General features: G+C 69.5%; 2 protein-coding genes across 2 annotated transcripts in view; both read left to right on the forward strand.

Annotated features, from left to right (window-relative positions):
* Positions 1-953: 953 nt before the first annotated feature.
* Positions 954-9,431, forward strand: ITGA2B (integrin subunit alpha 2b; the record flags this gene model as incomplete). Its single annotated transcript, XM_084275720.1, has 30 exons — positions 954-1,111; positions 1,196-1,326; positions 1,407-1,504; positions 1,583-1,742; positions 1,827-1,876; positions 2,434-2,479; positions 2,649-2,777; positions 2,861-2,908; positions 3,478-3,521; positions 3,599-3,658; positions 3,964-4,016; positions 4,139-4,347; positions 4,528-4,710; positions 4,794-4,839; positions 4,936-5,040; positions 5,150-5,205; positions 5,297-5,448; positions 5,890-6,003; positions 6,651-6,721; positions 6,819-6,966; positions 7,196-7,288; positions 7,414-7,493; positions 7,596-7,676; positions 7,759-7,861; positions 7,943-8,095; positions 8,206-8,316; positions 8,417-8,530; positions 8,745-8,852; positions 8,932-9,054; positions 9,246-9,431. 30 exons carry the CDS (start codon positions 954-956, stop codon positions 9,339-9,341), a joined length of 3,123 nt encoding a protein of 1,040 aa, XP_084131846.1. The 3' UTR covers positions 9,342-9,431.
* A 953-nt stretch (positions 9,432-10,384) lies between these two features.
* Positions 10,385-13,354, forward strand: part of FAM171A2 (family with sequence similarity 171 member A2) — a gene marked incomplete at its 5' end in the record, with an annotated part of 9,449 nt that continues 6,479 nt past the window's right edge. Inside the window, one exon of the mRNA XM_084275559.1 lies at positions 10,385-10,484. Coding sequence (XP_084131685.1) covers positions 10,385-10,484 — 100 coding nt within the window. The remainder of the gene's footprint in view (positions 10,485-13,354) is intronic.

A 13,354-nucleotide genomic window follows, 5' to 3' on the forward strand; every position in this document is an offset into this window, starting at 1 on the left:
ACTGGTTGATGGCTGGATGGCAGCCTGGAAGTGAAGCATTGTGGTGCCAGACAGAAACATGTCCTGGGGGTGGTGGTCAGTCAGCTTTGGATGCTCACAGCCCCCAGCCTGGGCTGGTGCTGAGCCTGGTCCTCTGCCAGGGGCTGGGAACTAAGCCAGGCTCAGTTAAACCCTTCCCAAGGCTCAAAGCCCGACAGCCCAGCCTGGATCCCAGCTTTGGGCAAATCCCACTGGTTTTGGTGTCCTGTGGTGGCTGTCCTGGCCAGCCCCGGCCGTGCTTCGCTCCCACCCGCAGCCTTCAGAGCCCCCCACCCTGGCACCCCTTTCACCCCCTCAGCGCCTGGGCTGCCCGGCCCTGCTCCCCCTGCCCCGGGGGAGTCTTGGAGCGTCCCTGCCCTCAGGAAAGGGGAGACAGGCTGGTTCCTAGTGCTAGTGGGGGGAGAAAGGGAAGCCAGGCGTCCCCCATCCCTATCCCCCTGCAGAGGGGACCTTGGGGGACAATGGCAGAGGCCACAACCCCTTTCCCCCCCCCGGTTTCCGCTGGCTGGGCCGCCTGCACCCCGCGATAGGCTTCCGGCAGGGCGGCGGTGGGCTGTGGTGGAAGGGGGGGTGGGCGCAGGCTGGGCACAGGCTCCTGTGCTGCTCCTGCCACGGCCACATGTGTCCCCCACCCGGGTGGCACTGCCACCCCCTGCCCTGCCCTGCCAGGCTCCATCCCCCAGCCTGTGTGTCCCACCGCACCTCCGTACCCATCCAAAGGCAGCCAGTGTGTCCCCCAAATCCCCCCCTCCCTGCCCCTGTACCCCCTTGGCTCCCTGGCAGGAGCAGTTGTGTGTGCGGGGGGGCCCTTCCTGTGCCCCCCATCCCAGCGGCCCCGGCTGCATCCCTGAGATAAGCCGGGAACGTGCCAGCACGGGCTGTGCCGGGGCTGCCGACCGCATTTCGGGGAGGCGATGGGGGCTGCTGGCACCCTGCTCCGAGCCCTGCTGCTTCTTGGGGGGTCATGCTCAACCCCCACCCTGGGGCTCCTCCAGGACCCCCCCGTCCTATACAAGGGACCCCCCGGCAGCTATTTCGGCTTCGCCCTGGATTTCCACAGGATGGCAGACAGGTAGGGAGTCACCGGGGTACCCGCACCTGGCACAGCACCTGTGCCCCCCCACCCCCACCCCAACACCCCCTCTGCCCACCCCAGGCTCAGCGTGGTGGTGGGGGCTCCCCGTGCCAACACCTCCCAGCCTGGCGTGGCCCAGCCCGGCGCCGTCTTCCTCTGCTCCTGGCCCCCCGGCGAGACCCCCTGCCAACCCCTCCCCATCGACACTGCAGGTGGGTGGGTGCCCTGGGATGATGGGTGGGGGTGTGGGGTGGCACCGACCCGTCATGCTGCCCCTCTCCCACCCCCCCAGGGGATGAGACCGAGACCCAAAACAACTTGAGGTTCCACACCTACAAGTCACACCAGTGGCTGGGGGCGTCCGTCACCAGTTGGGACGGCAAACTGGTGGTGAGTGTGACCGGTGGGTGGGTGGGTGGGTGAGTGGGCACCCTTGGGTGGGCACCCACCCCCTGTCCCTGTCCCCAGGCCTGTGCCCCGCTGCAGCACTGGAACGTGATGGACAACCAGCACGAGGCTTTCCGCACCCCGACCGGCACCTGCTACGTGGGCACCCCGGGCTCCATGGTCTGGTACGCGCCCTGCCGCGATGACGTCATGGCCAGCACCTACCGCGAGAGAAACTACGGTGAGCGCGGGTGGGTGGGTGGGGGGGTGGGGGCTGTGGGTGCCCCCCACCCTTGGTGGATCTGACCCTGCCCTGTGCCCGCAGTCTATGACATGCGCTACTGCGAGATCGGCTTCAGCTCCACTGTCACCAGGGTGAGATGGGGGCTTGGGGGGTAGGGGGGGGGGCTCGGGGAGTTTGGGGAGGGTGGGATTCCCCCTGGGGAGGCCCCTGGGTGGGGGGGGGGGTGCAGAGGGATGGTACCTGGGGGTTGGGGATGCTGAGGGGTGGAGATGCTGGAATGGGGATCGCCTGTGGGATGCCAGGGAGGGATGAGCTGGTGGGGGGTGCCAGGGTGGGGGGATGCCAGGGAGGGGATGACCAGGTGGGACGTGCTGGGTGGGGGGATGCCAGGGAGGGGATGACCAGGTGGGACATGTTGGGGTGGGGGGATGCCAGGGAGGGGATGACCAGGTGGGACGTGCTGGGGTGGGGGATGCCAGGGAGGGGATGACCAGGTGGGATGTGCTGGGTGGGGGGATGCCAGGGAGGGGATGACCAGGTGGGACGTGCTGGGGTGGGGGATGCCAGGGAGGGGATGACCAGGTGGGATGTGCTGGGTGGGGGGATGCCAGGGAGGGGATGACCAGGTGGGACGTGCTGGGGTGGGGGGATGCCAGGGAGTGGGTGCTGACACCAGCTCATCCCGCAGGATGGCACGCTGGTGCTGGGTGCCCCCGGCGGGTACTACTTCATGGGTGAGTCCTGCCTTAGGGGCACTGCCACCCCACCTGCCCCATCCTGGGCACCCACCGTTGGGTGGGCACGGCGGGAGGAGGGCGCCCAGGATGGGGCCCCCTCGTAGGTGCCACCTACCCTGGCACTGGTGCCCTGTCAGCACCCAGCACCCACCGTGGTGTCCCCCAGGGCTCCTGTTCTCAGTGAGGTTGGACACCATCCTCCTCCAGTCCCACAGCAAGGCCGGGCTCTGGCCCATGCGCCTCGGGGCGCACACGGATGAGCCGCGCTCCCCGGACTACGAGGACGGGTACCGGGGTGAGCGGTGAGCGGGGTCAGCCCGGCTGTGCCATCAGCTGGTGTCGGGGATCCCGGCGTCACCGGTGCCTGTGTCCCTGCAGGGTACTCGGTGGCTGTGGGCGAGTTCGATGACAACCCCCAAACCAGAGGTACGGCCTGGGGGGTGTGGGGGATGGGGCCCCCGCTGGGAGAGGGACAGGCCCTGGGCACCCCGGGGCTCCGGCGTCCCCTCCCTTCCTGAGGGCTGTGGGACATGGGTTGTGTCAGCGCGAGTCCTGCCCATCCCGGGTCCCCAAGCCCCCCCCCAGTGCTGGGGTATCCCTGTGCCCCCAGATCCACCCCAGTGCTGGGGTATCCCTGTGCCCCCAGATCCACCCTAGTGCCAGGGGTGTCCCCCTGCCCCCAAACCCACCCCAGTGCTGGGTTACCCCCATGTCCCCATGCCCACCCTAGTGCCGGGGGTATCCCTGTGCACCCAAACCCACCCCAGTAACAGGGGTATCCCTGTGCCCCCAGATCCACCCCAGTGCCAGGGGTGTCCCCCTGCCCCCAAACCCACCCCAGTGCCAGGGGTGTCCCCTTGTCCCCAAACCCAGCCCAGTGCCGGGGGTATCCTGTGCACCCAAACCCACCCCAGTGCCAGGGGTATCCCTGTGCCCCCCAAGCCCACCCCAGTGCCACAGCAGGGCCACTCAGGGCTCTCGTGTCCCCCCCACAGAGTGCGTGCTGGGGGTCCCCAACAAGAGCAACACGAGGGGTGAGGTGAGTGGGGCTGGGCACCCTCTGTGCCCTGGTGGGGTCACCCCAGTTGGGCTGGGGCCTCACCCTGCTCTGGGCAGGTGGAGATCCTGAGCTTGGAGGGGATGCTGTCCCGGCTGCAGAGCATCTCCGGCGAGCAGGTACCACGGACCCCCCGGGCACCCTGGCCCACTGCCCTCCCACAGCTCCCACAGCACCCTGCTTTCCTGCCCCATCACCCCCAGTTCCTGTCCCAGTGCCCTCAGTGCCCCCTTCCAGCTGCCACCCAGCCCACTGTCCTGTCACCCTACAGCACCCTTCTGCACCCCACCAAGTGCTCCACAGAACCCCCGAACCCTGCAGCACCCAACTGCCCATCCTCAACCCCTCCCATCACCCAGTACACCCCCCAGCACCCCCAGCACGACCCCCCCTGCAGGTGCCACCCCCCCCCTTCCCTTTCCAGGTGGCCTCGTACTTTGGGCACACAGTGGCCGTGGCTGACATCGACGGGGACGGGTGAGAGTCAGGAATGCCCCCCCCCCCCAAGACCCCTCCCACCTACCCCAGCCCCTTTCCTGGCACCCCTGGGTGCCACCAGTCCACAAAAACAGAGCCCCTGACCCCTGTGCTGGGTGCAGGCAGGATGACGTGCTGGTGGGTGCCCCCCTGTACATGGCCCGGCGCCCCGACGGCCAGCGCAGCGAGGTGGGACGCCTCTACCTCTACCTGCGGCGGGGGCAGAAGCCCCTCACCCAGCCCCCCCAGGTCCTGGCGGGCACCCAGCCCTACGGCCGCTTCGCCGCTGCCATCGCCAGCCTTGGGGACCTGGACAAGGACGGCTACGGCGGTAACACCAGCCTGGCACGGGGGTGGTGGGGGCAGTGAGGGGGGGGCTGTGCCCAGGGGATGTGCCACCCCTCCCCAGCGAGCGGTCTAAACTATTGGGGAAACTGAGGCAGGAGCGCTGTGTGGGTGGCGGTGCTGGGATGGGGCAGCCGGTGGGTGCTCACGTCCCCTGTGTCCCCAGACGTGGCCGTGGGTGCCCCGTTGGGGGGTGACAGTGGCAGTGGGCAGGTCTTCATCTTCCGTGGGCAGAGCGAGGGGCTGATGCCGGTGCCCACCCAGCGCCTCGACAGCCCCTTCCCCGGCCCGGCCGCCTTCGGCTTTGCCCTGCGAGGTGCCACCGACCTGGATGACAACGGCTACCCAGGTACCGCCACGCTGCGTGGCCACCGCCCTGGGGCCTCCCTGCTGCCACCCACCCCGTCACCAACCCCCTGCTTGTCCCCACAGACCTGCTGGTGGGGGCTTACGGAGCGGCCACGGTGGCCGTGTACCGGTGAGTGCCCGTGCCAGCGGCTCCAGCGGTGGCACAGCCCGGGGTGTGTCCCCTCCTCAGTCCCCTGGCACCTCAGCTCTTGTCCCCATGTCCCAGGGGACAGCCCGTGGTGGTGGCCCGGACCCAGCTGAGCGTCCCCGACGGGCTGAACCCCACGGTCCTGCCGTGTGTCCTGCCTGGCTCCAAGACCCCCGTCAGCTGGTGAGCCGCGGGGTGGGGACACCACCGTGGGGACACCACCGTGGGGACATCATTCTGGGGGGTGGCAGCAGGTCCCTGAGCACCCCTGGGTGCTGTCCTGTCCCCGCAGCTTCCCTGTGGTGCTGTGTGTCAGCGTGACGGGCCAGCGCATCCCCCAGAACATCAGTGAGTGCTGGGGGAGGTGTGGGGGGGGGCACAAAGGGCACCGCTGGTGTGTCACCCGTGCCATGTCCCCCCCCTCGCTGTGCCCTGCCAGGCCTCGAGGCGGAGCTGCAGCTCGACCGGCTGAAGCCCAAACTGTCCCGGAGGGTCCTGCTGCTGCGGGACCACCAGCCGGCCTGGCACGGGGAGCTGGCGCTGGTCCCCGGGGAGCCCCCCCTGTGCCACAACCTCACCGCCTACCTGAGGGTATGGGGATGGGTGGTGGGCTGGCATGGGTGGGGACAGGGGCATCCCCAATCTGGGGTGGGTGGGGGACAGGGATTTGGGTTGGGATGTCCCCAGTTGGGATGGGGACAGTGGTGTTCTCAATCCGTGGTGGGTGAGGGACAGGGATGGGGACAGTGGTGTCCCCAGTTGGGATGGGGACAGTGGTGTTCTCAATCCGGGGTGGGTGAGGGACAGGGATGGGGACAGTGGTGTCCCCAGTTGGGATGGGGACAGTGGCATCTCCAATCCAGGGTGGGTGCTGGGCAGGGATGGGGACAGTGGTGTCCCCAGTTGGGATGGGGACAGTGGCATCTCCAATCCAGGGTGGGTGCTGGGCAGGGATGGGGACAGTGGTGTCCCCAGTTGGGATGGGGGTGCCCGGGCACAGCCACAGGGTGCTCTGCCCATGGGTGCCCCCAGGATGAGGCCGACTTCAAGGACAAGCTGAGCCCCATCGCCCTGAGCCTGAGCCTGGCACTGCCCGGGGGGGCCCCGGGGCTGGTGCTCTACGGGGACACCCTGGTGCAGGCACAGGTAGGGGACACGTGCCTGGGCTGGGGACATCGCTGGGGGACCCTGGGGTGGGCACTTCCCCATGGCTGGGCTGGGACACATGTGGGACCTCCCAGCCCAGGGCACCAGCTGCCACCACTGTCCAGCCCCACGGTCCCCAGCCTGTCCCCAGGGTCCTCAGCCCCCCCAAACACAGCCCCTGCCCTCGCTGATGCCCCCTGTCACCCCCCCAGAATGTCCCCCTTGCACTGTCCCTGCTCCCTCCTCGGGTTGTCCCTCCAGTGTCCCCCCATCCCCCTCCCTAATCCCCCTGGGATGTCCCCCCCCCATGCCCAGTCCCTCCCTGCATGTCCCCCTGCCCATCCCTCTGTGCTCACCCCTCTGTCCCCAGTTCTTCCCTGGGGTGGCTCCCCCCACTGTCCCTGCTCCCTCCTTGGGGAGGTCCCCAGTATCCTCCACTGTCCCCAGTCCCTCTCTGAGATGTCCCCTCTGCACCCCCACTGCCCCCAATTGCCCCTCACTCCAATGTCCCCTCTGCACCCCCCACTGCCCCCAATTGCTCCTCACCCCAAAGTCCCCTCTGCACCCTCCTCCATCCCCAACCCCTCCTCTGGGTGTCCCCCCCTGTGCCCCCCCAGTGTCCCCAGTGACTCCCCATCCCCTCCCAGACCCACATCATCCTGGAGGACTGTGGTGAGGACAACCTCTGCGTCCCCGACCTGCACCTGGCCGCCGACACGTGAGCACCAGGGTGGGCAGGGAGGGGTGCCCGGGGGTCACCCCAGGGTGCTCAGCCCTGTCCCCCCCGTGTCACTGTGTGTGTCCCCCCCCCCCAGGCCCAGCAGGCAGCTGCTGATCGGGGCCGAGGCCGCGCTGCGCCTGCGCGCCAACGCCAGCAACAGGGGCGAAGGCGCCTTCGAGGCCGAGCTCTGGGTGCAGCTGCCCCCTGGCACCCACTACCAGGCAGCACGCAGCAGCATCCTGGTGGGTGCTGGGGGGGGTGCCAGAGTTTGGGGTGGGGTGGGCTCATGCCCTGCCCTTGCGCTGTGCAGGTGCCCAGGGGGTTGCTGCATTGGGGAGGTTGGGGGGGGGGGTCCATGGGTCCATCCCAGCTGGGGACACTGCTGTCCCCATCCCTGTCCTGCACCCACCCAGGGTTGGGGATGCTGCTGTCCCCATCCCGACTGGGGACATCTCTCTCCTCCCACCCCAGGGGCAGAAGAAGCTTAACTGCAACCCCAGGAAGGAGAACGGGAGCCACGTGGTGCTCTGCGAGTTGGGCAACCCCATGAAAGCGGGTGCCCAGGTTAGGGGATGTGGGGACCCCCCCCCTTTCCTCCCTTGGGGCCCATCACCCTGGTGTCAGGGCTGGGCACAGCCAGCAGCACGAGGTCACCTACCCACCCACCCACCCTCCTGCCACCCCTCCAGATCACCGTGGACATGGAGCTGAGCGTCTCTGGGCTGGAGGACGTGGGTGATGCCATCACCTTCCGGCTCCAACTGCGGAGGTGACACCGTCCCAACCCCCGGCCCCCTCTCCACCCATGGGACCCACCTGGCACTTGGTGGCCTCAACATGTCCCTGGACTCACCCTGCTGTGTCCCCACAGCAAGAACAGCCCCAGCTCCACCAACGCCTCGGTGACGGTGACGGTGCCTGTGGGGGCGCAGGCGGCGATGGAGCTGCGAGGGTGAGGGGTGGGGTGGGGACATGGGGGGGTCCGGGAGGGGGGTGATGGTGGGGATGGGACACTGAACCCCCTCTTCTGCCAGCAACTCCTTGCCTGCCACTGTGGTGCTGCCAGCGAGCTGGCAGGGGGTGGAGGGCAGCCGGCGGCTGGAGGACCACGGCATCAAGGTGGAGCATGTCTACCAGGTAGGGTGCTGCACCCACGGGGGCTAAAGGGACTGTCCCTTCTGTCCCCTCCCAGCTGTCACCTCCCTGTCCTTCCCCCAGCTCCACAACAAGGGTCCCAGCACGGTCAGTGGGGTCACCCTGCGCCTCGCCATCCCCACCCTCCTGGGGGGCCGCATCCTGCTCTACCTGTGGCAGCTGGACACCGATGGGGGCATGAACTGCACCCACCCCCCCGGCCTCAACGCCGAGCAGGTAGGGTGCTGCCTGGGGACCTGCACCCACTCGCTGGGTGCCAGGTGGGTGTCCAGGTGATGTGTGTGTGTGTCCTGTCCCCTCCCCATCTCCCCTCTCTCTCCTTCCAGCTGGAGGTCCCCCAGCCCACGAGCGCAGCCCCCCGCAACGGCACCCGCCGCCGGGAGCGCAGGGAGGCGGAGGAGCTGCCGGGTGCTGGGCTGGCTGAGCTCATCCCCGTGGTGAGTGGGTGCTCCCTGGGGACCCACAGCCCATCATGGGTGGGGGTACAGGTGGGGTTTGGGCCCCCTGAGGTGGGGTGACACCTGCTGTGTCCCACAGGACTGCAGCAACGCCACGTGCGTGGACATCACCTGCTGGGTGCCCAGCCTGGCCAAGGACCAGCGGGCGCTGGTCAGCGTGCGTGCCCTGCTCTGGATGGACACCCTGCAGCAGGTATTGTCCCCCCGTGGGGGACAGGGCAGGGTGGCACTGTGTCCCAGGGTGCCACTGTGTCCTGGGGTGTCCCCACCATGTCCCCGCTGGCACGGTGGCACCTGTGTGGAGAGCTGCCCAGAGGACGCTGGCTGCGGAGTGACGAGTGCTGCTGTGGCACACGCGATGCCGCGTCACCCCGTGTCCCCACATCTGTCCCCACGTCTGTCCCCAGAGGGACCACGTCCTGAGGCAGTACCTCATCTGGTCACAAGCCTGGTTCAACGCCTCGGCCATGCCCTACCACGTCCAGCCCCGCGTCCTGCCGGCTGGAGAGGCCACGGTAGGGTGGGCACCCCGCCGGGGGACATGGGGACGGGTGGTGATGGCGGCAACGGCGTCACCTGCCCGTCCATCCACAGGCTGTCACCGAGGTGGTGCGCACCAGCCCCAGGGGCGAGGGGCCTGTGCCCGTGTGGTGGGTGGTGCTGGGGGCACTGGCTGGGGTGCTGCTGCTCACCCTCCTCATCCTCATCATGTGGAAGGTGAGTAGATGGGTTGGGGACACCCCGCTGGGGGTGGTGGTGGTGATGGGACCCTGATGATGCTGGAGGGACCCATGAAATGAGGAACCCAGCCTTGGGGGTGGGGGCTGCAGGTAGAGGGTGGGTGGCAGCGCTGGGGGTGATGCTGAGGGGTCCCCCGGGGCTGGGCTGTCACCGTGTCCCTCTTCCAGGTGGGGTTCTTCAAGAGGATGCGGCCACCAAACGAGGGGGACACGGAGGAGCTGGCGCCTGGCCAGGCCCAGCAGCCAGGGGATGCCCAGGAGTAGCAGGGTGACACCCCCTGCCCCCCATCCCAGCACCCCTGGGTGCCTGTGGGGTCCAGCACCCCACTGCTGCCCCTGGACAATAAATCTCTGCCCGGCACTGCGGTGCTTCCTGGGGGGTGACATAGGGGTGACATAGGGGTGTCCCCGCCCAGGACCCGTGCTGGGGGGGTGGGAGGGGACAGGACACACGTGGGGGTGAGTAGGGGCCTTTCGGGGACCCCATGTGCCTTTTGGGGTGCCCCAGGGGATGTGTGCACAGGCGCTGGAGGGTGGGTGTGGGGGGGCAGGTGCTGGTCCCCGGTCAGTTTGAGGTGCTGGTGCCGGTACAGGAGGTACCGGTACCGCGGCCAGTCCTGGGACACGGGTGCTGAGACTGTGTATTGGTGCCGGTACCGGGGTCAGGTCTAGGACCCCACTGGTACCGGGGGCTGGTACCGGGGGCTGGGGCAGTACCGGGGTCCGTCCCGGGATGCCGGTGTCGGTGCCGGGGGTCGGACCTGGTCCCAGTGTCAGTCCTGGGATGCCAGTCCCGGTCCCGGTCATTCGTTCCCGGTGTCAGTCCCGGGATGCCGGTGCCGGGATTCGGTCCCGGAGTCAGTCCCGGGATGCCGGTGCCGGGGTTCGGTCCCGGTCCCGGTGTTGGTCCCGGGATGCCGGTGCCAGGGTTCGGTCCCGGGTCAGTCCCGTGATGCCGGTGCCAGGGTTCGGTCCCGATCCCGGTGTCACTCCCATGATGCCGGTGCCGGGGTTCGGTCCCGGTGTCAGTCCCGTGACACCGATGCCGTAACGCGGCCAATCCCAGGCTGCCGGTCCCGATCCCGGGGCTCGGTCCGGCTGATTCGGGGCGGTGCCGGTGGGTGGGTGGGTCCGGGGGGGGGGTGTCCTGGGCGGTGCCGGTGGGTGGGGGTCCGGTGCCGGGGCGGGGCGGGCGGCGGTGCCCGGCGGCTCCGGCAGGTGGAGCCCGGTCCCCGCGGCGGCGGCGGCGGGCGGAGCGGGCCGGGCCGGGCGGGCCGGGCATGGCGGGGTAACGGCGCGGAGCGACCATGCGGCCCCGCCGCCTCCTGCCGCCGCTGCCGGTGCTGCTGCTGCTGGTGGCCGCGGGCGGGCGGCGGGCGCGGGGCGCGGCGGAGCCGGGAGCGCACGGTGAGAGCGGCCTTTGTGTGCGGGGGCGGCGGGGGGAGCGGGGATGGGGAGGCGGGGGATGGGGGGGGGAGACGCCCGCCCCCGCCCCGACCCGCCCCGACCCCCGCCCCGACCCCCACCGGCCTCTCCATCCTCCCCCCCCCACTACCCCCCCCCCTCCATCCCCGCCTGTTTCATCCCCATCCCGCCGTGGACGGCCCCCCCCCCGCCCTACCGTGATTCTCCCCCCCCCACCCATCCGTCCGTCCGTCCGTCTGTCTGTGCGTCCGTCCCTGGCTGGCTGGGTTCCCCCCACTCCCCACCTGTCCATCCCCCCCCGTCCCCCCCCCCGGGAGGTTCTGGCCACCGGCGGGCTCAGGGTGCTGGGAGGGGGGGTCTTGAGGGTGCAGAAGGGTGGGTGGGGGTCCTGGGCAGTGCCTGGGTTTGCGACCGGGTGGGTGGGGATCGCGGAGGGAGCCTGGGTGATGCGAGAGGGTGGGGGTGGTCTCAGGCCGTGGGGTGCAGGATGGTGGGGGGGGGTCCTGGGCAGCGCCTGGGGGTGCAGCAGGGTGGGGGCTGCAGGCCTGGGCGCCAGGGATGGTGGGGGGGGGTCCTGGGGGTGTGGGAGGTTGGGTGGGGGTGTCCCTGGCCATGGGGTGCGTGAGGGTGGGTGGGGCGGGGTCTTGAACAGAGCTTGGGGGTGCAAGAGGGTGGGCGGGGGTCTCAGGGTTAAGGGTGCGAGGTGGTGGGTGGGGGTCGTGGGCAGTGCTGGGGGGTGCAGAGGAGTCAGTGGGGCTCCTGCACGGTGCCAGGGGGTGCACCATGGTGGGTGGGGGTCTTGGGCCAGGGGCTACAGGAGGGAGGGGGCGTGGGGGTCCTGAGCAGCACACGCTGGGGTGAGGGGGGGGTATCCTGAGCAGGGTGCCTGGGTCAGCCATGCAGGCACCTCAGCCTGCTCCTGTGTGCCACCCTGGGGTCCCTGTGGATCCCCATCACCCCCCACTCACACCCCAAACCCTCCTGGCAGTGCCCGGGGGGGATGTGAGGTGGGGGACAGTGGGGTGAGGGGTGTCCCTGCTCCCAGCATGGACGTGGCCCCATCCTGCCCAGGCTCAGCTCTGGCTGGCGTCACCCATGCCCAGCCCATGGGGTGACAGTGGTGACTGGCCACAGAGCCTGGGCCCCACTACCCCTCCCCAACCCCCCCAGGGCCTGGCACCCCCTGCCCCACCCCCCATCACGGGGCTGTGGGGTCATACTGGGAGGCACTGGGAGGCCCAGTGAGGTGCCAGCGTGCCTCATGGTGGCACCAGCTGGGTATGGTGGGGGACTTGTGCCGATGGAGTGAGGAGGGGAGAGGCCGTACCCCCCATGCTGGGGGTGGGGGGGGGGGGTGGCAGGTTGGCCCCCCCTCTCCGGGGGACAGCGGGGTGGCCGCTGGTGCCAGCTGTCCCTCGGCAGCTGCGGGTGGCCGGCATGTGGCTGCGGGGACATTCCTGCCCCCTGGGTGCCGGCTGTCCCTGCTATTCGGGGGGGACACTCCCAGTGCCCCCCCCTCCCATGTCTGAGCCCCCTTCTCCCCTCCCCACCCCCCAGCAGCTCATCGCTCAAGCAGCTGCTGCAAATTCCTCCCCTTGCCCATTGCCACAGCTGGGCCACATCTGGGCTGGTGGGGGGGGGAGGTGTGGGGGGCTACCCACTGGTGGGGATGTTTTTAGGGGGCAGGATGCTGCCGGGAGGGGGGGGTGTCGGGGGGGGACACACACAGGGTCCCGAAGGCTCCCGGGGCCGTGGGATGAAGGAGGTCGTTGCCAGGGTGACGGCGCCCGCGCCGGGCTGGCTGCCAAGGGCTGCGGGCTGGTGTGCAGGATGGCGCTGGCACAGGGGGGCTGGGGGCACTGGGGGGGGGGCAATGTGCCGTGTGTGTCCCCCCCCCCAGCCATGCCCATCCCTGCCCTGCATTAGGAGTGGGGGGCCTGTCCCCCTGAGCCCCACCCTGGGGGGAGACACCCCGAAACTCATGACATGTGTGAGCTGCACCCCTGGGGGGAGCAGCCCTGGCTGGCCCCTCCCGGGGGGGTTTGGGAGGGACACCACTGGGTGCCCCTACCTGTGTGGGCATGGTGCTCTGGCCCAATAACCCCCCTGTCCTCCTGCTTCAGGGGGGGCACTGGGTGGGCACTGAGAGGGGCACTGGGCTGATGCCCCCACCCCCCCAGCATGGTGCTTGTAACGGGCTGGGTGGGGTGGTGCCCAGCACCTACTAGGATGGTGCCCACCACCCACCAGCAAAGTGCCCCGTGGCTCTACTGGGGTGATGCCCATCACCTGGGTGGGTTGGAGCCTGCGACCTATGGGGATGGGTCCCACCAGCTTGCTGAGGCACTCCCAGGACCCAGCAGGATGGTGCCCATGACCCCCAGGGATGGGTCCCACCCACCAGGAATGGTGCCCATGACCCCCAGGGATGGTGCCCACGACCCCCAGGGATGGGTCCCACCACCCAGCAGGATGGTGCCCATGACCCTCCCAGCAGGATGGTGCCTGTGACCCCAGGGATGGTGCCCATGACCCCCAGGGATGGTGCTCACGACCCCCAGGGATGGGTCCCACCACCCAGCAGGATGGTACCCATGACCCTCCCAGCAGGATGGTGCCTGTGACCCCAGGGATGGGTCCCACCCACCAGGAATGGTGCCCATGACCCCCAGGGATGCTGCTCACAACCCCCAGGGATGGGTCCCACCACCCAGCAGGATGGTACCCATGACCCTCCCAGCAGGATGGTGCCCGTGACCCCCAGGGATGATGCCCACAACCCCCAGGGATGCTGCCCACCCCCCAGCAGGATGCCCACGACCCCTACTGAGACAGATCCCCATCCAGATGTG

Source organism: Gallinula chloropus (genome assembly GCF_964237585.1).
Source record: "Gallinula chloropus genome assembly, chromosome: 26".
Taxonomy (NCBI): domain Eukaryota; kingdom Metazoa; phylum Chordata; class Aves; order Gruiformes; family Rallidae; genus Gallinula; species Gallinula chloropus.